Below are 24,482 nucleotides of genomic sequence, written 5' to 3' on the forward strand. Positions count from 1 at the left end.
AACCTGATAAGACAGGAAGATTCCAAAAGCAATGCACAAAGGAGGTGACGCCGCGAGTCTCAGTGTTTGAGGATGATACTAAAATACTGAATGGTTCTATCATAGCAATTAAGACTAAGTAGCTTGTCATACAAGTAAGTAAGTAGACATGGAGGATCACTTTCAGTGCAACAATATCACCTTCTTTTGATCTGCTAGAGAACAAAGAGGCTGCACAGAGACACTCCTGAAATGCTTTTTTATCGAATGAATAAATTTAGCATTTGTATAGGAAATAAGTGTCCTGGTGCTAGAAACAAGAGAAAAACAGGCAAAAGGTTGTCTACGCTGCAAGGAAGAGCATGGCCGGTTATATGAAGTTTGTGAAAGGAATGTCTTTAATTGGCATCTAAATGTAATCAAATCACCCTGAGTTCCTAAAGCTCATGGTAAAGTATTCCAGGCTCTTGACGTGCTCCTTGTTAACGAGCGAGGACAAGTTCTCACTTTTAAAAAATATAGGCGCATTTGCTAAACGGGCAAATTGAGAAGGCCGATGCCAGTAAAATAATGAGACCATATAAGAGCTCTGCCCACCATTGTACATGGTTTTGTGGCATAGGCATTACACTTTAAACAAACCTCTTGTGGACAGGTACCCAGTGTAACTTTTTGTACTTGTTAGAAATTGAGACTGTTTTCTTTAAGCCCAGAAGCAATCTGGCTACCACAGCTTATAACATTTGCGTTCTGTGTACACGATATTTCAGCAGCCCTATGAACAGGTAATTAAAATAATTCATCATAGCCAGGATAAGGGCTTGAATCAGATCCTTTCTTGTTGATTCAGGGAGGAAGGGAAGAATTTTCCTAATTATGCTCCGAAGACAGTAACCTGTAGAGCACATATCCTTAATATGTTCCACAAACGACACATTGGAGCCCACCAATACTCCAAGGTTCATTGCCTGGTAAACAGTTGAAGGCACCTCACCTAACTCCTCCTGCCACCAGCCCTGATAACAGCAGGTACTATTTGTTCCAAAGACCTTAAATTCAGTATAAAAGCAGCGAGTTGGAATCAGGAAAATCCTTGAATCTTAGATTACATGCAGCCTCCCTTGGATTGCTATCTAACAATCAGCTGGGTTGTTGTCACCATGTGTGTGGAGTGAAATTTCAAAAGACTAACAGGAAAGCAAGAGGCCATGTACATTTTAAATAGATAGGGGTTCAAAACCAAGCTCTGAGGGACCCTATCAGAATGGGCTTGGGGGAGATTTAAAGTTGGCAAGGGCCATTGTTTGTGTCCTGCCCTGTGAAAAGGATGTTAACCACAAAAACTGTATTGGATACTCCAGCTGAGTCAAGTCTTTGGATGAAGATGGAGTGGGAGATGATGCTGAAAGCTGGAGATGGATTTAACAATATCAGGCCTGCAGCTCCATTCTCATTTAATGTTTTCCTGATGTCTTTGTGGCTTTAGCCAGTGCCGTCTCCATAGAAAGGCCCCTGCGGAATCCAGAGTGAGCCTTCTGTATTAGCAAATGCAACTTCGAATGTTGGGAGAGCGGATTGTGAACTGCGATCTTAGAATTTTCATGAATAAATGGAAGTAGCGAGATTTTATTGAAATTTACCATAACCTTTGGGTTGGGTACCTTAAGCAGAGGGGAGACCGTGGCTGCCTTCCATATCTTAGGTAACAAATCTGAGGTAACAGATGAATTACACATGTTGGTTAGATAGGGCAGCACCTTGGATCTAACTTTTTAGGTTGATGAACTGGACAGATGTCGCTCAGCGAAAAGGAAGCAATGGCTACAAAAATCTTTAAGGAAAGAGATATGGAAATAGGAGCAAAGATTGACCGTTTGGGCTCGGGGAGAGGCAGGATTGTTGAAGGAGTACTTTGCTCGAATTGTGGTAATTTATTAAATATGTAGACGATCTTATTATGAAAAAATGCTCAGAAGTTGTTGCAGCGAAATTGAGATGGCTTAGCGAAACTACTATCATCCCTGGACAGGCTATTCACTTGTACAACTTAACCATTACCCTGATGGGATTTATTGACCCCAAAAACTGCTTCTGCTTAAACATAGCATTTACATTTTTGATAAATGTATTATAAGTGTGAAGGAACGCTTTGTATGTTAATTTATTATGTGACTCATAACTCTTCAGCTATCTCCTTTCCTATTTTTACATTCCTTTATCAATGCCTTAAGTTCCTTATTGAACTATGATGCACTGGGTTTCTTTCAATTAGATCTGAACTGTTCAAGAGGAATCAGTTTGTCCAGAGAAGACAAAAGCCAAGTATCAACCACAGTAAAGTTGGTCATAGGATCATCCTCCAAGAGAGAGGGGCCAGAGGAGATTAGCACTCTCTCCCATTCAGTGGGTCAAGATGTTTCCATAGTCTAGATGTGAGTGTGGGAGAATTCGAAGACCAGTCAATATCATGGGCAACACAGATGTTAAAACCAATCAGGTGATAATTTGTCCAGTTGTACTTGGGAGCAATTTTGAGTAGACACTAGAGAGAGAGATATAAGGATAGCATCTAGAGTGTGGCCTGTGTCGTGGGAGTGCCCGTTGATGAGATTTTTCAAATTTAATGTTTGACAAAGGTGATAAAAATTCTCAGTGTCCCTGTCCCCATTATTATCAAGGAGAATGTCAAAATCCCCTAAAAGTAGACATTTTATAATAATAATGAGAGATGCAACAGCTGATTAGAAAAAGGATTAGCTCAAATCTCCCGTTGGTCCAGGGATTTTATAAAAACACATTTAAACAAGGTCCGAGCAGAGACTTTAAATGATAAGGTCAGTGACTCTGCCACTGCCAATTTGTCTATCAAAGTGTTTAGTTTAATAGCCTGGGGGCTCACCAAAAATATCTCTGGGGTTGAATCAGCCATTGTAATAAAAAAACAGTCTACGTTAAGCTCCCTTAATCAGTTTGTTTGCTTCCATACAATGTTTAACCATGGATCTAACATTCAGGAGTGCACATTTAAGGTGTCAGAGACTGTGTTCAGGCTCCTTTCTTGAGCAGCCAACTTCCTTATCGAGAGACACCCTAGTGAAGGCTGCATGGCCTCGCTTTAGCTTTATTTCGAGATATATTTCCAAAAGATCTTTACCAAGCCAGGATTTGGAAGCCAGATGGTGGGGCCAAGTGTAGGACTCATGATGGATTGCTGCTTATTTCTGGGTTGCTCTGACCAGGGTCCATGTCCCTGGTCCAGGTCTAGCAACAGACACCGCAGATGGGCTTTCCTTTTGTGCCTCTTGGTCCAGGACGTACACCGCCCATGCTTATGTCCCTGCTGTCAGTCATAAGAACTAGACCATAGTGGAGACTCAATGCAAGTCCGCCTCCTACCTAAGATGACAGTTATACAAGTGCAAATTTCTCTCGAACATCAAGGCTCAAGAAATGACTAATCCAGGCTCACCTTGTGTGAACAAAGTAAAGTGCAGATGTATGAAGGGGAAAAGACTAATTAAAAAGCCACACTATAAATTGCTTGCAGTGAAGTTGATAAAAACAGATCAGGCACAATTTAAAATTAACCTCGTAAGAAGTTTGACAGCATCCCTTCATTTTGTTTAAGAAACAGGACGCTCAGCATTCCTGCTTATATTCCCGACATCAATCATGAAAACGGGACTGCGGCTTAGACTCCATTGAGGTTGGCCTCCTAGCTAAGATGGCAGTTGTCCAAGTGCAAATTGCTGTCTAACCCCAAGTCTTGGGAAATATGAAGCTCTTTATTAAAGTTTTTAACGATATATCTGGTATACGGTCTACAATTCTAGGTCTAGTGTATTACTACACCCAGGGTACCTAAATTGGTGGTTGACTAGGATATTTGAACCAACGTCCTGTACCAGCAGAATTCTGGGTCTTGCTTATCAGCAATTAGTGAGAAATGCGTTTAGTTGCATCTTCTGCTCCAAAGAGTCTTAGCCATGGGTTGACATTAGAATTCTTTTTGGCAAGATCCTGCGAGCCCTGATGCCTGCGGCCTGAATCATTGGGCAGAAAACCTGAAGAGGAACTTAACTGTGGTAGTAATTGTCGGTCCTTGGATAACTCTGATTCAGAACGTCTTTGTTATAATTAGTTGTTTTGAGTAGGCTGAGTCACTGGTTTATTTATCAATAAAACTTTGTAATATTTAGATTAAATGTTAGAAAGTTATCTGCAGCTTTTAAACACAAAAAGAAATAAGGTCTAACGAGGTATTGTGCTCCAGACAAATTACAAATCGCAGTGTCTTTGTCTGACTGTAAGAACTGACCATGACTATCTCAGAGAGGCAAGGTAGGCCTGTCGGGCCTTGATTAGACACTGTCTGTGACCGAGTCCATTCTGGGGACGTTTTAGATTCCTAAATTGACTGGGATTAATAATTAAACCCTTTACTGAGCACATTACAGATGTTCTGGGGACTCTCTACACTAGTGTTTATTGAGACATATTCCTGCATCGTCAGAGTTGTTGACAGGAACACCATCTAGACTGGTTAACGATATTGAGACCATTTTCATCTGATCCAACAACCATGTAGGTCCAGTATTTGTCAGCTGCAAGCTAGGCCCCTTACCATTGCAACTGTGTGCCAGAGCTTTAGCCATTAAGGTGCCGATTACGATCCGGCAAAAACCGGGTACGAACCGTCGGACGGAGGCTTTTTTCCGTCCTACTCGTACCCGGTCGTAAAACTTCACAAACATGCAATCACGATTCGCACGGAAACACCATTTCCGTACGAGTCGTACAAAACACCGGCCGACGAAAAGATACATACAAATGGGATCCGGGGAAGGCGCCGACGTGACGTCGGGACGCTTCCAGGCCGCGTTTCACGAACCAGGAATTACGATTCGAACCGACAGCAGTCCGGACGGCAATATTTTTACGGCACCCAAAAAGTGCCGGAAATGCGAAGTACGGCGCGAAACGACCAGAGTAGGTGGCCCGGTAAGCGCCATACCCCCCCCCAGCCCCCGCATGTACGCGCCGTACCCCCCCCGTGTATGTACACCCGAGTACGTGTCGAACCCCCCCGTGTATGTACACCCGAGTACGTGTCGAACCCCCCCGTGTATGTACACCCGAGTACGTGTCGAACGGGTGGGGGTACGACTCGAACGTACTCGGGTGTACATACACGGGGGGGTTCGACACGTACAGTTCGACACGTACTCGGGTGTACATACACGGGGGGGTTCGACACGTACTCGGGTGTACATACACGGGTGGGGGTACGACTCGAATGTACTCGGGTGTACATACACGGGGGGGTTCGACACGTACAGTTCGACACGTACTCGGGTGTACATACACGGGGGGTTCGACACGTACTCGGGTGTACATACACGGGGGGGGTTCGACACGTACAGTTCGACACGTACTCGGGTGTACATACACGGGGGGTTCGACACGTACAGTTCACCACGTACTCGGGTGTACATACACGGGGGTGTTCGACACGTACAGTTCGACACGTACTCGGGTGTACATACACGGGGGGGTACGGCGTGTACATGAGGGGGCTGGGGGGGGTACGGCGCGTACATGCGGGGGCTGGGGGGGGTACGGCGCGTACATGCGGGGGCTGGGGGGGTACGGCGCGTACATGCGGGGGCTGGGGGGGTACGGCGCGTACATGCGGGGGCTGGGGGGGGTACGGCGCGTACATGCAGGGGCTGGGGGGGTACGGCACGTACATGCGGGGGCTGGGGGGGGTACGGCGCGTACATGCGGGGGCTGGGGGGGGGGTACGGCGCGTACATGCAGGGGCTGGGGGGGGTACGGCGCGTACATGCGGGGGCTGGGGGGGGTACCTGTTTGGACGTCTCCATGGTTGCTATGGGAGTTCGGTGCGGGCGGTCTTTTCACCATACGGTTGTGAGATCGGACGCACGGGATGGATCGTGATTCCTCGGTCGGACTTGACTGTTCACGTTTGTACGGTAAATCGTCCGAGGACGTGTCGGACACATTTTCCGACCCGAGGACGTGTGGGGACTAATTCCCAAGGCGGTTCGTATGGACTTTTTACCATGCGAATCGTGATTGCCAGTTCGTACGGCACTTGTACGATTCGTACGGTAAAAAGACCGGATACGAGTCGTACGGGATTTTTTTTTACCGGATCGTAATTGGCACCTAAGTGTGCAGTACTTCCTTAATGTATTGTACTAAGCGTTCATGAAATACCATATGCTCCTTTAGAGAACAGATCATCAGGGAGGATGGGAATACAATGGAGGGAATGGATTGATGAGATGTGTTTTTATAGTGTGACATTTTCAAACATTTTCTCTGATGGCAGTACATTTTAATTGCTCCTAAAATAAACAATTGTTGCAAAACCTTATCACTAATTTGTTTGCTTTCTTTTGCCTTTACATAGATGCTAGTAATACAGTCAGTTTACTTTCGTAACATGTTTGTCTGCCTGTTACCCTGCAAATTGTCCCACCAAGTAAATGTTCGGCCTGAAGTATCTTATAGCTTTATTCACCATTCACCACTGATAACTTGCTCCAAATGCTTTGAGAGCCAAGTCTGGTGTGTTAAGCATGTATGCTCTCTGCAAAAGTGTTGTCCTCACAATTTGTCTATTAAAATCACCTAAATAATGACCATTTATCGGAGGCCAATGTCTGGCGATCTAGACTAGGAATGCTAATTATTGACTTGCTGGTTCCTGAAACAGGACAAGTGGCTTTCTAGGGAATAGAGACTGTCCTATTATAAATGTTGAAATGTTTGAAATCTAGTTGTAAATTTTTCGGAAATAATTGCTTGAAATCATGTTGTACTTTTTCTCTAATGATAAAGCTAGTGTAACATATGAAAAATTATCATGGTAGACCAAGAATCACTGCTCGCTCTATTAGGCACTAAATACACCTTACTCATAATGTGTTTATTCTTTATTTCATTAGGAACCCCACAATGTAAGGATGATAGAATTCATATACCAGTGCACGTTCTTCGAAATTTAAATGTCTAAAATTAGTTTTGAACAATGGAATGTACGTGTGATGTTTGCCATCATGTCTTAGAAGTGGGCCTATTTATGTATGCAACAGAGGCCCATCACACACTTGTAGTCATTCTTGAATAGTCCGTTCCATGTTATCGACATTTCGGATTTTAAATTTGAGATTGTGTACAATCAGTCTAAGACCAATCATCCGAACCTCACAATCTGTTTTGTACCAGGGTTTATGTATGTATTTTTAAATATCTGTAATTTACATTCAGTCCTCATAAATGGGCGTACAATTACTTTTAAATACTTGTGAGAGCTAGTGAGTTATTGATGTGTTCTTTATATTTGATCAGTATCAGTACACAGTTGAATGCCTACCCACTTTACATACTTTGACTTCTGAAAGCATCACAATTTTAGTTTGTCATGATGCTTTGCTGAGGAGATAGCCAGCCAGTAGCTATTATAACAGCATTTTCTATCCTCTTGAACGCAGTACATGAACCTTTGCTTCTGCAATATTGGGGCTTTGCCCCTCTGAGAGCTACTGTAGCAGCAGAACATTAGATTATTGCTTTAGAAAGATAAACCTTGCGTGGTCTGTTGCTGCTGGTTGATTCAATCTGCTCTTGCAAAAAGGTGAATACGTAGTTTTGTGCTTGCTTTGTTTTAAGGCTGCCATAGCTGTTTTTCAAAATACTTGTGACTACCAATAATTCCATTGATTTGATCGTTTTCTTTTGTGTTTTTCATTTCCTCCCTCTGCTTTTATTATCCTTTTTAATGTTACCCACCAGCCCTTTCCTACTTTCCTAAATTTCCTTTCCTGGTCTGGCCATTCCACCTTCCATTAATCATTTCCTGCCACCCAGCTCGGCCCTCCATTTCCATCTCGCTTATACTACTTCATCATTTCCTGCCATCCAGCTCCCTGGTCTTCACTTTGCCTCCTTTGCCCTTACTGAGTCTTTGTATGTCCCTCTCCTCACCATCTCACTCCAAACATCCTGTGTTCTGGCTTAACTGTTACTTCTAATCTATACTGTGGAGTTAGTTTTTTTACAGACAAGTGACTGGTACTACCTATGAAGATTAGGGTGATCTCTTCCAAAATTACAGAGATGTGCAAAGAGTCTCCATAATGACTATCACAACTCGGCATCGCGATATTAATTTAGGAAAACATAAAAGTTAATTAGACTTGGGAAAGCGAGCTTGCAAACTTACCTATTGTATACATGTCCTTTCTGTGATCTGCCTTCCTCAAAATAAAAGCACGATCAAGATGTTTTGCTATGTTTCGTTTTCACTTTTAACAAAAGATGACATTCAAGGTCATCAGATCCCTTCATATTTTCTGGTATCTTCTCACTGAGTGGGCAAGGGCAGATGTATACTTGAGATTTTTTCTGACTTAAAAGACCTTTATTGACTGTCCTATACACAGTAAAGTACCAATTGCAGGACTTAAGGCCACCCATTGTTTTTGCTAGTGCTTGTAAACTGCTTTATATTGTTCAGGTGAAGTGTTGACCACTGGCAGGGCTCTACGGAATGGCAATTTGTATGTGATCTGTGAATTGGTTTTTACATCTGCTCCTTATCGGGCTTCTTTAAGGTTTTTTTTCGTATTATTAATCCTCTTTAATGGACTTTTTGCTCCAAACGTTAAGCAAGCAGATTCAAATTCCTTTTTTCATTTTATGACAAACCAATATATATGAACAAGATTTGTACAAGTGATCTTATTCCCACTTCCTCCGATGACTGAGAGATTGTTTCATCTCTATGGTGTGTGAGAAGAAGCTAGTGCCTTCAAAGTGCATCCTCCCCTCGGTCCAAGTGTCCTCACCGTGAAGCCTCCTATCTGAAATGCTTTTTTGTAAAATGTAGCATTGGCACACAGTAAGCTATTGTACAGTATCGATCCTCTGACCAACTTATAAATACTTGGTGGGGTGAGGGGCAACAGGGTCAGTTTGCTAATAGTTATTCTATTTTAAGGTTTATCTTATTTTATGAAACATATATCGATATTAAAACTTAATTTTGCTGAGATTTATGATATTTTAGAGTTATCACATTGTTAGTAGGAAGGATTCAAGAATGCCTGGGTTTTAAAAATGGATTTGCTTGCCTCGTTATTGTTTTTATTAAAAGATTTTACTATTTGAGTAAACCATTTTTTAAAAATTTACTGTAATAAATATTTTTACAAGTATTGTGTTTTTTCCCCAACGTGCTTTACATGATACATTTTAGATTCACCACTTATTGACCAAACATATTTTCTGCTCATTGTATTGACTTCAGAATGATGGGAATCCTACACTGCCCCTGACACTTTTAAACGTTTACTGTTATGTTAGCGCAAACTATACAGCGGTGCATTAACCATCTAAACTACCTCACATGCCATATCTATAGCATACTAACAACTTTTATTAAGACATTTTTCTTAAGCGTTGCCGTGAACATACAGTACAGATATTCTAATGAGCAACATTGTCTGCCATGAGTAATGTTGCTTTGACTTTTCTATTTATCCAGAAAATAATTTTGGGTATTTATTGATAATCAAATTTTTCAGGTAAAGAAACACTTGCGAGCAGTGCTGTTGCAGAATATCTACAAGAGAAACAGAAGTATGAAGTTTTAAGGAAACAGAAGGCAAAGAAAGGATCTTCTCGGGAAGAGCAGGTATAGAACCACAATTATGATCTCAGATGTAGAGTGCTCAGAAGGGAAATCGTCAAAATTTTTGTAGTTAAATATTTATGTAGTTTGCTAACATTCCATATTTAGACCAAGAACAGTAGAAACATAGAGATTCCGATCGAAACAAGAACACAACGCTGTAACTGTCAGGTAAGGTGGTCTGGGCTACACTTAACACAGAAATCTCAAACACATTAGTCACAGCTCCTTTACTGGGATTAAAGTGTGTTGATTATATTACACTTTACTTTAGCGAGTGGTTCCAAATCATAATCAGCAGCGGACAGATCTCTGGATATTTTCCAAATGTAAGCATCAGGAAAGCTGCAAGGCTATCAAATGCACCATATTTAATCATGACCATCTTTAATCATCTCAGCCTAAAGTCTGTGAACTTTGGACTTAATTAAGTTTGGCAAGTATTGAGAGGCATACATCCAACACCCACATTTGTTGCAGCCACTTAAGAAATCCACCAAATGTAATGCTTTTGGAAAAGGGAAACTAGGCCCTACCTAAGTTTCATGTATTTTATCCTTCTTCAGTCATATGAGATTTGTTTCTGATAACCTTTCCAATCCAAAAGTTTGAATGCCATCCAGCGTGTAGAAATATCTTTTTGTTTCTTCAACACCAAAAGTCTGTTCTGATGGATAATTCTACCTGCAGAATCCTTACCTTCTGAATATCCCATTCTGGATCCGGAAACTTTCTTGATAGTTCTTCCATGCTGTTAGAGGCTGCTTGCTCCATGTCGGCCCTGGAAACAACACCATTGTTACATAATTAGAGTCATAAGGTGCCATCTCCAGCATCCTGTCAGTTCCCTCTTTTCCATGCCTTCAGGATGGATCTGAATCTCACTCTGACAGAAATTCTCTTTGGCAATATCTCTGTTAGTACATGTTTCTAAAGTGCAGAGATAGAATGTCACCTGCCAAAATATCAGGATTTAAAACCTGCAGGAATTGTGATAGACAAATGTACATATTGACCACCATGATATATGCCTTTGGTACCAGGGCGTCTGAGCTCAGCAAGCACTAAATTGTGCTAGTCATGCCTAAGCATGCAGCCAAAACCATCAAGGAGCAGGAAGCTAAACTCTATATGACCAGAATCTGTCATGACTGTCTGGCCTGAAGAAAATCTAGACCTTGGGTGGAGTCGCCAGACTGGCTGTCATTGAGGGAGAAGTGACGTAAACACAAATGGAATGAAGGCATGCTAAATCCTCAAAACAACACTCTTGCATAAGTAAGTCTCCTAGTCAATCCCTGTCTCCAGTGGGTTTGTATCTGAAGCCAGACTTAAGCGCTGATTGAGAGTTTGGCAGATGGTGTTAGTGCCATGGCAGAGTACTTTACTCCCTCCATGCTGAGTATACTCTGCCCACTAAATTTAGACATGTCTGCCGGCCAAGTGGACATCTCTAGCCTTTACAGGAACTGCCGTCACAGCGGTTCCTGTAAATACATTTTAAATGTGCCGTGCAGCACCTTCAACATGAAGGAGTTGTATGGCACACTTTTATCTTCTTTTTTTTTCTTTTCAATGACAAAATCCCAAAGTGGGATTTATTTGTTTTTAAATTTAAAAAAAACAATGACTCCCCCCTAGGCCATGGGAAAATTGAAAAGTTTTTACTTTTACTTACTGCTACATTTTAGGAGCCGATTTGTAACAGTAGACAGGATGTGTCCGCGCACTCTAAATTGGGCGGGCTGGAACACGGCCGAATCTGCATGGTAACTCTGTTATTATATGTATTGTAATAGTGGCAACATGGTACACCTACCTTTCCAGCAGACCCCTCCACACATCCCTCCTCCCAGAGCCCTTCCTTCAAAAGACCATTGCTGCATCCTGCAACAGAAGGAGGAGCTTCTGCTACAAAAAGAGCAATGGAGTACATGTTGCAGCATGACATTGAGCTGGGGTTCTTCTCCCAGTACTACCTGGTCCAAAAGAAGGACAGTGGTCTTCGTCTGATCCTATACTTCAGGGTCTTGAAATTGTTCTTCCAAAAAGAAAAGTTCAAGATACTGTCACTAGCATAGGACTTGTTGTAGCTGGAAGCGGAAGACTGGATGGTAACTCTGGTATTATTCGTACTGTAATAGTGACCACATTAAACAAGATTACATTAGTGGCCACCATATGCAAGATTGCCAGCAATGGCAACCTCACTGCATCAGGCAGGGTAGCGAGCAGTAATGTAAAAAAAACAAAAAGGCTTTGCCAGTTGGGAATGTCTCTATCTAGGTAATACATGCCAGCTACAGCTGATCCCCCCCCCCATGATTTATCACTCAAAAATCAGCTTTAAATATATTTTGAAAATGCAACCATTTTTTTCAAACATCAGCTTATATGTTTGGCAAATATATATTTCACCTTGAATACAGTTTTGCATACATATATTATTTCAACCAAGTAATTAGTTCTGATATAGTAGGCCGGGATGCACACAGGAGTGTTACTTACAGGTAGCTGGAGAGCTACTGTTAGCTCACTTGCTACTCGTTGGAGAAGCCTGACTAAGAGTCTTCACAAAGGTGATGGCAGTGGCTGCATCCTGCGTACCGACCATGCCATGTGGCATATGCAGGTTCTGCAGTGAGATCTGAAGACTACATGGGATGTGTCAGATTCTATCCATGTGTTGGAGGAGACTGTAAAGATATGCAGTGGTGGCTGTTCAACCACAATTGAACCAGCGGCAAACTCCTCCCACTTACCCACCCAGAGGACTCTGGTCTCTATTGGAGACCCACCTTCACATCAGTTTGCTGGATTTGCAGGCGATTCACTTGGTATTTGAAGGCCTTTCTTCCAACTATCAAGGGGAGGATGGTGCAGGTTCTCAAGGACAATTCCGGCACTGAGTGGTATTACAATATGTAGGATGGGGTGGTGTCGTCGGTCCTGTACCAGGAGCTTCTGCGCCTTTAGAACTGGCTGAATCATCATGGCATGTTCCTGGTGGTACACCACCTGGCAGGATCTTTATAAGACAGGGCAAACTAACGCATTGGCCCACAAAGGGAAATTACACCCAGAGATGGAGAAGGGTGTCTTCCAGCAATGGAGAGAACCTTGGTTGGACCTTTTTGCCGCCACTGGGAACATGCAGTCACCCACTCTTGTGCACTGAAGTTCCCAGGAAGGCTCTTTCTCTGTGATGCATTCTGTATAGAGTGTAGCGTGGGGCTCTTGTATGCCTTCCAGTCGGTACCTCTCCCCTAGTTCTGAAGAACATCAATCAATCACGTGACTTGTAAAGCGTAACTACTCACCCATAAGGGTCTCAAGACACTCATCGGGTATGACTGGGTCCAAGTCATCTTAGTGTCTTCGGATTGAACCCGAAGAGTGTGGTACCTTGAGCTTCTGGGCCTGAGCATCTGTCCTCCGATTAGGTTGCACCAGCAGCAGGGCAGGTGCTTGCACCCAGGACTGTGTAACCTGGACCACCATGCATGGAAATTGAGTAGTGACAGTTAATCTCCTTTTTTTAAAAAATAATCTTTATTGAGTTTCAATAAGTTATACAAATAAACGTTATCAATGATGGTATGCTTAGTGTTACATTACTGGTTACAAGAGCAACTTTAGTGGGGTGCCAAGTAGTAACATAGACTATAATCTTAAACCAGTATTGACATTTTATACCTCAAGCTCTGGATTTTCTATACACATCAATTAAACTGATGTCTGTGCGGAGTTGTCCAATTTCGCCTGCCTTATATCTGAAATTTATATCTAGCTGCGTGTAATCAGGTATGAGCATCTAAGTACTAGCTTAGGGTGCTTGTGAGGAGGGCCCTGCAATTCATGCAGTTATATATGCAATTCCATCCTACTTAATCCTCAGATTTGGTATGCATTCAATACGGGTTTGCCTAATGTGTGTCGCTGTTATGACATGTTGCGCTGAAGGTGCTGGGTAAGGATGTATTTTATGTTGCAGTTGGATTTATTGTGTTCAATTTTGTTTCTATGGCAGTTAAGTACTCCACCATTGTACAGAGTTAGCCCATGAGGGTATCCATGGTGCATTGGATAATTGGGTCTCGTGTTCTGCAACAAGTGCTCCGCGGAGGTCTAGTAGCCATGCTTGTGTGTAGGGATCGACGGTGATTTCCAAACCATAGCTATTCTATGTTTTGCTAACCCCAGTGCCAGGTCTAAAAATGTATTGAGGTTCTTAGGTAGGGTGTTGCGCTTCGTTGTAATCCTGACAACCAGGCGCCCTTCCACAAACAAAATTTGTGTATGTCCAAATCTTAATTAAAAACATTCATAACCAGGATCGCTCTTTGAGAGCAATATTTTATTCAGCTAAATGACCCGGTAGTACCTGGATCTCCAGCAAAATGTCTGACTAAAAACTCTGGACACAGACAGATGTACCCTTGTCAGCAATGGGAATATACCAAATATACCAAATAGTTCAGTTCTCAGGCAATACAAAGAGTTGTGCATTCATTATACGTGTAACAACTCCTTCCTGGTATATTTGATAACATTTGTTAAACAGTGCATTCTTCCCACTATAAATGCAACCTTGAAAAGATTTGACACAACAAGGATATCATGCCTCACTCCCCAGTCTTCCCATCCAGCAGAGCTGTGCTCTTCAAATACCCTAAATTATTAGTCGTTGAAGCTCAAGCGTGTGTTAGCTGTAGCAGTGTGAGCACGTACCACAAGCAAGATCTAGTCGGTTTAATTTTTTAGATTGCGGCTCAGGCGCTAACAATACCCTTGTGTCAAGTTTTCTTACCACTCAGTGCCATTCAAGCGCCTAACTTCCTTTTGGGATTCATATTTTTTCTCTATTTCTACCTCCTTATCACCTAACTCGTGCTTGTAACCCTTGAGACCCCTACAACTCTTTCCCTTACTCACACACATTGAACAGAAGCCAGGCCCTATATAAAGTAGTAACAATATGAGTAGAAATGGTACAACGATCCCAGAAGGCCTAGGATCCACTTTCCCCAACTTCTTAGCTGGTCTGCTATATTTTCCCAAAATTCAGTCTTGACCATTTCATGTTCTTCTTGAGAAACCTTTAAGATATCTTGTAAATGTTGTGCATTTTTAGGGATAAAAGTGCAACACTGTGTGTTGATTACCAGGCAGACGCCGTTCTCCTTTGCTAAATTTAGATTCACATTGCAAGCATTTCTTCAGTGATGTTAGACTAAGCAATTAAGTAACAGCGGGCTCCTTAGCCATTCTCTCTATTAATTGAGCTTGCTTCCTTATTGTTGCTACATTTAGTACTATCCCTGCTTGAGGAGCCATTGATGAGAACATTTATAAAATATCTTCTCCTACATCCCTCATTTGGCGATAGAAATGGATGTTCCTCAGTTGTGTAGTGTGATAAATTTGTTGCGATACTAAAGCTAGATACCAGGAGCCATCCCACCCAACTGGTAGTGAGAAGTTTCTTTCTGCAAACATGATACTTATCTTGGTAAATCTTTATCTCAATCTAGCGCATAAATTAGTCTGCCATGCTAAAAGTGTGTGTGCATTTACTTTCCCTCACCTTCAAGGCTCTCCTGTGGGTATATCAAGCAACCCTACTCTTTCACGACGTAGAATCAAAGGTAGACGCTAGGTGGACTCTATCAGGAGCTCTGCGGCAGAATTGCTGTGCTGAGGGAGCCCCCCGCACCGCGGGGGCCTGTGTTATGCCCCTGGTTGAATGCATAAGTAGTAAAGCTTTTTCCCTCAACATGGGTTTATATGCAACCTTAACTCCTTCTTTTGTATATGTGCGTAAAGCCTTGCATCTTTTTTCAGGTGCTTATAAAAGTTCTTTTTCTCCTTCAGATAGCATACATTATACATTTTTAGGCATTGGAAATTTCGTTTCCTATGGTTTCTCATATGCATCTTCACATTCTTCATTATGTGCAAAATATCCTGGGTGCCTGTATGTGAATAAAGAAAGGTAAATAACACACTACAATTGAAAATGAATTGGCGTTTGCGCATACGTAACTCCTTTGACTAAGGAGGTTGACATGTGGGTGCACACTCATCAGTAAGACACATTCATAACCGAATTGTAGGTTTGGTTCAGTTTTCCTGATACGAATTTTGGTGATGGTCATTTTCTATCATCCTTTGAAACATTACTTGGTGTAGGACATATTGTTTCTCACTAGATTGATTATTTGCATCAATGCCAGGATCAGTCCAATAGTCCAAGTACCAAATGCAGTGATTTGGCCATCTGCCTGTATTTTTGTTTTTGGCAGAGTCCACTGACTAGGGTAGCTCACCGTTGAAGTTTCAGGGTCTTTACCAGCCTCCTCTGGTGCTTTTATTTTTTTAGTATAAGATGCATGTACTTACGCTGGTGTTCCACTGCACTGTTCATTACTAGTGGGACCTTCTAGGGCCCCTTCCAACTGGATTGTTGACAGCTTTTCTGGACATGGTTCTTGATTATAACCCAATCTTTGGGTTCTAGACTATGACGGCCAGCATTTGAAGGTATCGGGTTGCTTGCTTAACCTGGGGAGACACGGAGCTCACCATATCAGATAGTCTTTTGCTATAGTCCACTATCAAATCATCAGTTGTTGAAAGCAACAGAGTTGCAGGCATGCCAGGAATCCACATCAGCCTCCCGTTCAACATCTCCATGAAATGTCATTTTCTCTGCCCTCTCTTATCTCTTTTTCCTTCTCCCTTTTTCTGACTCTTTCGTTTCTCTTATTATCAATAGGGGGGGGGGGTTAGCCATACAAACGAGGCACATTGTCTTAGGACTCTGATGTGTAAACTTTACCTGTAACAACCCATGCTAACCCTGTAACAGAATTGCTGTAGAGGCTTCGGTTACTCTCTTGGTGGTACAGACATGTTGAACATGGCCCTTTATGCAGAGTAATCCCCAAATCGTTTGCCTTCACCCTCCGTAGTCCTAGCCTCTTAAAACCCCCCCTTTAAAAAATTGTTGTCCAGGGATTTTCATTTTAGATTTGTGTTTTTGTTTCAGTAGAGAAGTAATTAAGCTTGGGTAGAAATTGCTAATCCTAGCCAACTATTTCTGGACGACATTTTTAAAAATGGCAAATGTGTTGCAGTGATGATGTAATATTTCAGGAACCTTGAGACCTATATGTTTTATTTTAGTGTCAAAAAATAGGTTTTGGGGGTCAAGTAGTCTTAAAGAGACATTTTAGTATTGTTTTTGTTTCAGATTTTCCATTGTCAAATTTGTAAACATGAGCAAAGAAGGTGGTAGTTGAGGATTTTTCAGGCACATGCATCAAGAAAAGCTTTTGCCATTAAGGAATCACAATTAAGGACTCTCAAAAGCCTATGCATGTAGAATTGCTATTAAAATAACGATTCCTAAACATTCCTTAATTGCGAGTCGCAAATTGCGAGTCGCAATTAAGGAATGGCTTCCCATAGGAATGAATGGGAAATTGCCTGCGCAATTTGCGAGTACCAATAGGTACTCAATATGACACCTGTTGCACCCCTGAAATTGTGATGTGCACCCATGTTGCGCACACAAATGCCCCAAGGGCATGTGTGTGTAACCTGAAACCTTGAAAAATGCAGTTTAGTGCATTTTTCAAGGTTTTTGCAAAATACAGACCAGAGTAATTTCTCTGTATTTTGCGGCCCCAAATAGCGAATTCGTTATGTCTGAGTGCTTCTAGCATTGCATTTAAGAAATCGCAAATTGCGATTCCTTAAATGCAATTGCAGTTTAAGAAATTGCAATTAATTGCGATTTCTTAAATTGTGAGTGCCTAACACTTTAATGCATCACAAAAGTCCTTTTTGCGGGCGCAAACTTCCGATTTTAACTAATCGCACCGTTTGCGCTCGCCAAAACCTTTGATGCATGTGCCCCTTTACCTCTTGACAGTGTTGCTAACTACAAAATCTGAGGACTCCTTCAACAAAGAAAAATGTGTCATATGCCAAACTAATGTGAAAGAAAAGCTAGCATCAACTGTGTCCGAACAGCAGAGAGTTTGAGATACTGCAGAAATATGGCAAGATGAAGTTCACAAAAGATTTAAACTGAATGGTAAAGAGGACCAAATATTTTATCATTGTAACTACAAGTGCTACAAGTCGTATACAATGGGAAAAATCCTTGAAACAATTTGTCCCAAAAATAGTAGAAACCTGTGAATCACAACAAGAATCCAAGTCTTCTGAGAAGGCGACGACAACCAAACTCAGTGCCCATTCGCTTAAAAGATCGATGGCTACCCCTCGTCCACCTCCAACAACTGACCCGAAGGAGGAGGATCTTCAATGTGTTGTGTGGCTTATGCAAAACAAGGGTCAAAGGGAATAATGGAACAACAAAGTACAGAGTATGTGAATCTCATAGTGCAAACATATTTTTTATCTGCAGTTAGTTTCTTCCAAGATGAAGTTTTCAGTCGAGTAGCCGATCTAAAGAGTGAGGTGTATTTGTATGCCCACCCGAACTGCATGCATGCATACATTCGAAACTATGAATGTACAATGAGCTCCCAGCAGCAACATAACCACCAGCCTTCAGTTAAGATTGCACTCTTTGAAGAAGCAAATTAAGTTTTAAAACCACACTTGAGTGCTGGCTCTGGGTTCACACTCAGTGACTGGTTTTGCAGAATTAGATCTGACATCTCCAAATCAACCCAAGATAGGCAATAGGAGCTGGGGCAGCTTATGCAACAACTGAGATTGCTAGGGGCAACAGTGCAGATGCGTTTTCCGGTCTCACTGAGAATAATGTGGGAAAACAAAATGCATAATATAAGGGACCCCAAGGAGATGGAGTACTCTATAGAACGCATTAAAGCACAACAAAAGGAACACGCGTAAAATGTAATAGAATGCAAGAAAATAAAGCATCATGAGGGTAAGGAGCTCAAAAGGGCAGATTGGTGCCCAAAAGTAGGAAAGAGGAGGCTTCTCCACGGAGGGGGAGGGAGTCAAGAGAAACACTTAAAAAAAATTTAAAAGACAAAAAAAGTGTAGTAGGTGGGGAGCATAATGGGAAAAAAAAGTCCCAATATAAGGAAGAAAGGGGCCCAGAAAATCCCATAGGAGACACAAAGCATATGCACTTCTCAACCAAATTTAACGCAACAAAACCAAAGAAACAACTGAATGGCAGTAAACATCATGTCATGGAATGTAAATGGCCCTAGGATAAGGAAACAAAGGGCAAAAATCATGGAATATTTGAAGATTGTAGACTGTGAGATAATGATACTACAAGAAACGCATTTGGTGAAGGAAGAAGGGGCAAGAATCCTTACAAACCAGAAATGGTGGCGCATATGTTTGCACAAACCAAGAGTGCAATGTGAAAGGTGTGGCAATCCTATTTAAAAAATCACTAAAAGCAAATATTGAATCTGCTGAGGAAGATGGGTAATAGAGAAAACCAGGATACACAACAACCCTTATACAATAGTGGGATATTATGGCTCTAACATGGATGATCCGTAGCCTCTTTAAAAAGTATATTCCCAACTCCTTACTGCACAATCACCAATAATAATGGGGGATGATTTTAACATAATATTAGACCCCAAAGAGGATAGATTGCCTGCACAAAACGGCCCCAATCTACCAAAGATGAGGGAGTGGGTGAGTCTGTGCATTAAAGACCTAGGGATCATGGATATATGGAAGGAAAAAGGGGATAAGACGTATAAGTTTACGCTGCAAAACAAAAGACTGGGGCACTCGTCCAGGATTGATTATTTTTTGATTGATAGAAGCCTTTTAAATTACACAAAAAATGTAGAGCATTCACCAGCGCATCTATCAGACCACTCGGCAGTGACGCTGCACCTCACCCTAAAAACTATGCCACTCTGCCCAACAGTAGATAGTTATTTTTTTAGATACAGCACAGATAGAAGCATTAACAAAAGAAAGTGAGGTATTCTTCCAGCTAAACAAAGAAGGGACCACGAAACAAATTGCCTGGGAAGCGTACAAGGCCTTTATCGGGGAAGGATAATTAGTCTAAAGGCATATAAAAACAAAAACAAGAGGACATGTATCAGGGAGCTGGAAAAAGAAATCGCAAATCTGGAGGTGGAGCTAGGCAAACACATAATGGGCAGGAGAAAGATGATATAAAGAAGGGAAAACTGAAAAAGGAGGGATTGGTAGATACCTTAGAAACAATTGTCAGGGACAGATGGGTGGCTAGCAAGCTTTCGCATCACGAATATGGTGAAGGATGCGGAAAACTATTAGCATGGAAGCTAAACAAGGACTTAACACGCAATAGGGTCGCTAGAATACAAAAGGAAGATCAGCAGTTTAGTACAGAAGATACTGAGATTAGAAGGGAGTTTGAAAAAGTATTCTACAAACTGTATACAGAAGAAACTGTAGCTACAACGGAGCAGATAAACTCCATATTGGATGAGGTACTGATACCCACCGCAACTAAAGAACAAAGAAGAGAGCTCAATCAAGAGATTTCTAGACAGGAAGTTTTAGAAGCAATGAAGAGGCTAAAAAAGGCAAGGCAGCAGGTCCGGACGTGCGCCCATACGAGCTGTATATAAACCTACGGGAAATATTGGCTACGCCCCTGACAGAACTCCTGAACGAGGTTGTCATAAAGAAAGGAGATCTCTCACCTTCCTGGAATTTCGCGATTATTAGCATCCTTATAAAACCCTACTAAATGTGAGTCTTACAGACCGGTCTCACTTCTAAACAAGGACTATAAGATTTATATACAAATACTATCAAAAAGACTACGAGAAGTAGCAGGTTCTGTAGTACATTCTGACCAAAAAGATTTTATTAAAGGAAGGCAAATAAAGAAACTCACACACAAGCTTATAAGTGCTATAGATGTAGCACCTCAGCACTCAGTCCCCTATCAATCATTACCTTCAACGCTGCAAAGGCGTTCAATAGGGTTAGCTGGCCCTTTTTAAATGCAACACTTGAAAAATTCAGCCTTGGAGATACCTTTCAAAGTGCCATCAAACAGATTTGCAAAGGGACTTCAGCTAAGGTTCTAGTGAAAGACACTCTAACGGAAAAGAAAACAATAAGGAGGGGCACAAGACAGGGTTGCCCTCTGTCCCCACTCCTTTTCAATCTTTATATTGAGCCCTTAGCATGCCTACTAAGGAATGAAAAGAATATAATACCATTCATATATCAGGGCTGGAAAAAGCAGGTAGCATTATTGCAGATGACCTGATGGTGTTCCCCAGTAACCTAACGGCCTCGCTCTCAAAAATCGGAGATATCTTACAACACTTTGGGAGGGACCCTGGATATCTAGTAAATCAATCAAAGTCTGAGATCCTAGAATAGAACAACGACTCCCAGAACCCATTGGTGAAGGAAAAAATGAAGTACCTTGGGATAGATCTTACAACAAACATAGAGGAAATAGCGAGTGTTAAACGTTGACAGAGTACATAAAGAAGTGATGAAATTACTAAAAAGTATGGGGAGGCCTTCTGACATTTATGGGGAGATCAAATATAATCAAAATGGTGATACTCCCAAAGTTTACATACTTGTTTAGTACCATCCCGCTGGAATTTAAAGTAGACAAGATAAAAAAACTACAGGGAGAACTTAACAGCTTCACCTGGGCTGCCAAAGGGGCAAGAATTGCGTGGAGGAAGTTAAGAAGAAACAAGGTACAAGGAGGTATCGCAAGCCTGGACATTTTGGAATACTGCAGGGCTTTTCAATTTAAAAATATCAGGAAATTATTGGATAAATTTGACTCATACCCCGTTTATCTGCAGGCTCTAGTCAACAAGGAAGGAAGTCACTACTTGTACAAATTTGGTCACCCCAAGTATTTAAAGAAGGCAAAATTGAAGACCCTTAGGTCTGCAGCAAGTCTTTCGTACCAAATTGAAAAGATTACTGAAAATCCCTTTTTATAGCAAGTTTGCACCAATTTGGGACTCCCTCGGGACCCCAGAATGCCTCAGAAACAGGCTAGCGAATCCCTTGAGAGAAAACAATGTCAAAAGAATGGGGCCAGTTAATAGACCAAAACACTACTGTAGATTGGGACGTCCTAAATGAGCTGATAAAAGGAACACTTTCAAGATTCAAGTACTACCAACTGACCAGCTGGGTTAAGGGCCAGAAAGATAACAAAACTGGAAATGGGAATATAGAGGAAATGATGCAGGGAAATAAGATTAACAACAAATAAATATCTGGACCTTAATTCAAGAAGGGCAAGAAGACTAGAAAATTCCGAACGAGATTTGGGGGAGAGAACTGCTGGAGCTGGATATCCAACATGAAGGGCAAGTGTCAATGGCTACTTGTTGGCGAATTGTGAAGTCTGCTCCTCTGAGAAAAAATAATGTATTCACTACTCACAGAGCATACTGGACGCCAAAGAGGCTATCAAAGATCGGCAGCCAAAAAACCAGAAGCTGCCCCAAGTGTGGGGAAGTTAGTGCAGATGACCTCCACATGTTTCGGCAGTGCCCCCAACTCAAGGAATTGTGGAGAGAGACGGGTAAGACCTTATCCAAGTTGTTGGGTCAACAGGTGTAGGTGAGTATTGACCTTGTTATCATTGGGGTAAGTCAGCAAAATCAAAATAACTATAAGTTAAGTAAAGATCAAGAAAATATTCTCTTCATATTGATACTTTTAGCAAGAAGAGAAATATGTATTAAATGGGTGAAAAATATACCTCCAACACATAGTGAATGACTGGACTCAGTGCAAAGGATAAGCAAATTAGATAGAAGCGGGAATACGGGTAAAAGACATAAATTCTGGAGCATTTGGGAAAAGTATAACCAACCTAGTTAAAGAAGGGGACAAACATGGCAAGGTTCAATGATTAGGCAATGCAATAAAGCTAAAACCAAAGGAAATGATGGACGGAGTGTTGAACATTGCAAGCACTCACCCCCAGTCAACTGATCTGGGTTTAATCCATCACCATTCTTTAGCCCACTCTGCCACCCCAGTTCAGACATGGCCATATGCAAATCAGTCTGACCCTGTGCCTCATGGGAACAGTCCAGCCCGAACTGCCAAGCCATGTCTTCCCTGGACCGAAAAACAAGCTTCCTAGGACCGGTTTCTGGCATTTCAGCCATCTTCAGCCAGGCTTGCTTGAATCCAGTGGCAAAGTGAGCAAGGGACTCACGTCTGAGCATACCCTGCCAACTTATGGCGAACAAAGCAAAAACCAAAGGAAATGATGGACGGAGTGTTGAACATTGCAAGCACTCACCCCCAGTCAACTGATCTGGGTTTAATCCATCACCGTTCTTTAGCCCACTCTGCCACCCCAGTTCAGACATGGCCATATGCAATTCAGTCTGACCCTGTGACTCATGGGAACAGTCCAGCCCAAATTGCCAAGCCATGTCTTCCCTGGACCGGAAACAGGCTTCCTAGGACCGGTTTCTGGCATTTCAGCCGTCTTCAGCCAGGCTTGCTTGAATCCAGTGGCAAAGTGAGCAAGGGACTCACGTCTGAGCATACCCTGCCAACTTATGGCGAACAAAGCAAAAACCAAAGGAAATGATGGACGGAGTGTTGAACATTGCAAGCACTCACCCCCAGTCAACTGATCTGGGTTTAATCCATCACCGTTCTTTAGCCACTCTGCCACCCCAGTTCAGACATGGCCATATGCAAATCAGTCTGACCCTGTGCCTCATGGGAACAGTGATGGATTAAACCCAGATCAGTTGACTGGGGGTGAGGGCTTGCAATGTTCAACACTCCGTCCATCATTTCCTTTGGTTTTTGCAATGCAATAAAGCTCTCAAGTGGGAACTTGAAGGAGTAGTCAGTGACTAGCTCCACCCAGATTCGATTTGCACTGGAACTGGACAAAAAGGGGCCAGAAAGAAAAGGGAAAGAGGCAACTCTCCACACATACGCTGTGTTTACCCAGGAGAGATCCAATAGATGGAACAGAAGGGCCAGCGGGCCACCGACACCTCCGAATCCAAAATATTGCTGAATGAGGACTAATAATAAACATTTTTAAAAAGTGAATATGTTGCTCAGTGGCAGCTAGCTTATCATGAAGTCCTTTCTATTTGCAATGTTTTCAGAGGCATGAGAAATTCAAAATGAATAGACCATCGTGAAACTGTTCCTCACCACGAACTTGTGGGATAGAGAGGAGAACGTTTCAATAAACATGTTGACAGCCATCTTCATTTCATGCAGCAGGCAGGAAACCGCTTTGAAAGGTCTGAGCCTGTGGACTACACAACATCGTGATGAAACAATATGTGGATAATGATATAAAGACACATCTACTAGATGTCCTGGAACATGGATCAAAACTATACACAGAACTGAAGCAGGAGAGATGTTTATTGAAAAAGAAATGGCTGTTTGACATAATCACTAAAGCTAAACTTGCACGCTTTTACTGCCATGGTAAGAGTTTTGTCCAACCAGCCACTACAAAACTGGTTACAAAAAAAGCCTTTAGCAAGCACATAGAGAGATTGATGTAGCAAAAGAAAGGGCTGACTTTATCAAGGACTTTCTCTCACATGATCTTCTTCCAAGAAACGCCTTATTTTATGGAGATGCTGCAACCAAGCGAGTGAAGCACAAAACTGCTGTAGTTGCAGACTCTTTTGCGAATGGTTAAGATGGCATCCATGCAAAACTTAGGAGCGGTCATTCAGACTGTTCTACACATATCAAAGTCAATGTGTACCTTGCAAGAACAGCACATTGTCATTGGCAG

The 24,482-nt window shown here is 42.0% G+C and overlaps 1 protein-coding gene across 1 annotated transcript in view; it reads left to right on the forward strand.

The window, feature by feature from the left end:
- The window catches only part of CWC27 (CWC27 spliceosome associated cyclophilin), an 873,807-nt gene that overhangs the window by 741,998 nt on the left and 107,327 nt on the right, over positions 1–24,482 (forward strand). Inside the window, exon 12 of the mRNA XM_085631671.1 lies at positions 9,597–9,706. Coding sequence (XP_085487797.1) covers positions 9,597–9,706 — 110 coding nt within the window. The remainder of the gene's footprint in view (positions 1–9,596; positions 9,707–24,482) is intronic.

This window comes from Triturus cristatus, chromosome 2_1, assembly GCF_964204655.1.
Source record: "Triturus cristatus chromosome 2_1, aTriCri1.1, whole genome shotgun sequence".
Taxonomy (NCBI): domain Eukaryota; kingdom Metazoa; phylum Chordata; class Amphibia; order Caudata; family Salamandridae; genus Triturus; species Triturus cristatus.